Source organism: Phyllostomus hastatus, unplaced genomic scaffold, assembly GCF_019186645.2.
Source record: "Phyllostomus hastatus isolate PE091 unplaced genomic scaffold, TTU_PhHast_1.1 phas_scaffold_200, whole genome shotgun sequence".
Taxonomy (NCBI): Eukaryota; Metazoa; Chordata; class Mammalia; order Chiroptera; family Phyllostomidae; genus Phyllostomus; species Phyllostomus hastatus.
Window position 1 is genome coordinate 30,241 of NW_025334016.1, and position 1,679 is coordinate 31,919.

General features: G+C 51.8%; 1 protein-coding gene across 1 annotated transcript; it reads left to right on the plus strand.

The window, feature by feature from the left end:
- Positions 1-878: 878 nt before the first annotated feature.
- On the plus strand, positions 879-1,424 carry LOC123832662 (ferritin heavy chain-like). The gene has a single exon (XM_045860414.1). It carries the CDS (start codon positions 879-881, stop codon positions 1,422-1,424), a length of 546 nt encoding a protein of 181 aa, XP_045716370.1.
- The last annotated feature ends 255 nt before the right edge of the window (positions 1,425-1,679 follow it).

A 1,679-nucleotide genomic window follows, 5' to 3' on the forward strand; every position in this document is an offset into this window, starting at 1 on the left:
AGTCTCCCAATGTCAGAAATATCATATTTATTTCTGCCAAAAGGTGTGTCCCTGTCCTACCCATAAGCCATACCATGTATGCTCAAAGGAACACCCCCTGAGTAACTCAGCACACTCCAGGCTTCCATTGCAGCAGACGCCCTGTAGGGAAATGCACGTCACAACTCCAGACCAGACGCCTGCTCATTACCTCGGTTGATGAAATAAGTCCTTTATTCCTAACTATAAAGGAACACAGGTTTCCCAAAAGTATGAGGAAGATAAAAGAAAAGCAGGCAAGGAATACACAGAACTGTTTCTGGGCAGGGCGAACCCCGATATAACACAGAAAACAGAAGAGAATTTTACCAAATATTCAAATTCATATTCTCAGAACCTTAAGGGAAATAAAAGGAATTATAAAATAAAAATGCCTTCTGTAAAGGAAACAGAGGACAAAGTCCTTGCAAGACAGAAATATTCTTGCAAAATTGAAAACATTAAATGTTAAGAGGTCAGAACAGATTCTCCACACCTCACGCAGGCTGTGATGGAACCTGGAACACTCCTGCTGGTGCACTGCCCAGTTGGAACCCGCCACCCACCCCGAACCCCCCCGCATACCTTTTGCTCCCCACCCATCCCCAGGGATCCTCCTTGCGCCCTCTCCGGAAAACTCGCGAGTCTTGGTAACACTTTCTGTCTTCAGGTCCCACCCTCCCTTTTCCTGTTCTATCTCAGAGCCAACCACCAGTCGCCTGCTGCAGACCGCAGGAGCACCACCCCTTTGCACTGCCGCTGACTCACCCGGGACGCTCAGAGGCTACTCCGCATCTCCAGCTCCCGCTTCCACCAATTCTCCGCTTTGGTGTCCCCACCGCGCACCTGTGCTACCAGACATGGCCACTGCATTCGCGCCCTGCCATGTGCACCAAAACTGCCACCCAGAGTGCGAGGCCGCCATCAACAACCAGGTCAACTTGGAGGTGCACGCCTCCTACGTGTACAAGTCCATGGCCTCCTACTTCGACCTTGGAGATGTGGCCTTGAAACACTTCAGCCTGTTCTTCCTTCGGCAGGCCAAGAAGGAGATGGAGCACGTGGACTATCTGTTGGGGCTGCAGAACCAGCGTGGCGGCAACCCCCGCCTGTGGAACATCCCCATGCCTGAGGAAGAGAACTGGGAGAATGGCCTGAGGGTCCTGGAGTGCGCCTTGCAGCTGGCGAAGAGAGTGCAGCAGAGCCTGCTGGGTCTGCACCAGGTGGCCAAGGAGAAGCACGGCCACGTCTGCAACTTCCTGGAGGGCGGCTACCTGTTTGAACAAGTGATGTTCATGCAAATGTTGAGGGATCATATCGCCAACCTGCGCAAGCTGGAGGCTCAGGACGATGGCCTGGCAGAGTCCCTCTCTGACAAGCTCACTCTGGGCGACAGCGAGAACTGAGCCGTGACTGTCTGCCGAATAGCCATGGGGTGACCTGCCCTGGTCACCATGCAGAGCATGCCTATTGCCATATTGCCTGCCCTAAGAAACGTCCAGTTAAGTTTTCATGTTCGAGTGTTATCCTTACTTGCTGAAGTTATTGGTCGCTAAATAATTAAAGGTGTTTCATCGGTTTGTGTGTGCAAAACTGTCACTCTTTTAGTTTCAAAATAAGTGTGCGAGATTCTCTTCACTCACCCATGCCCCATCGTGTGC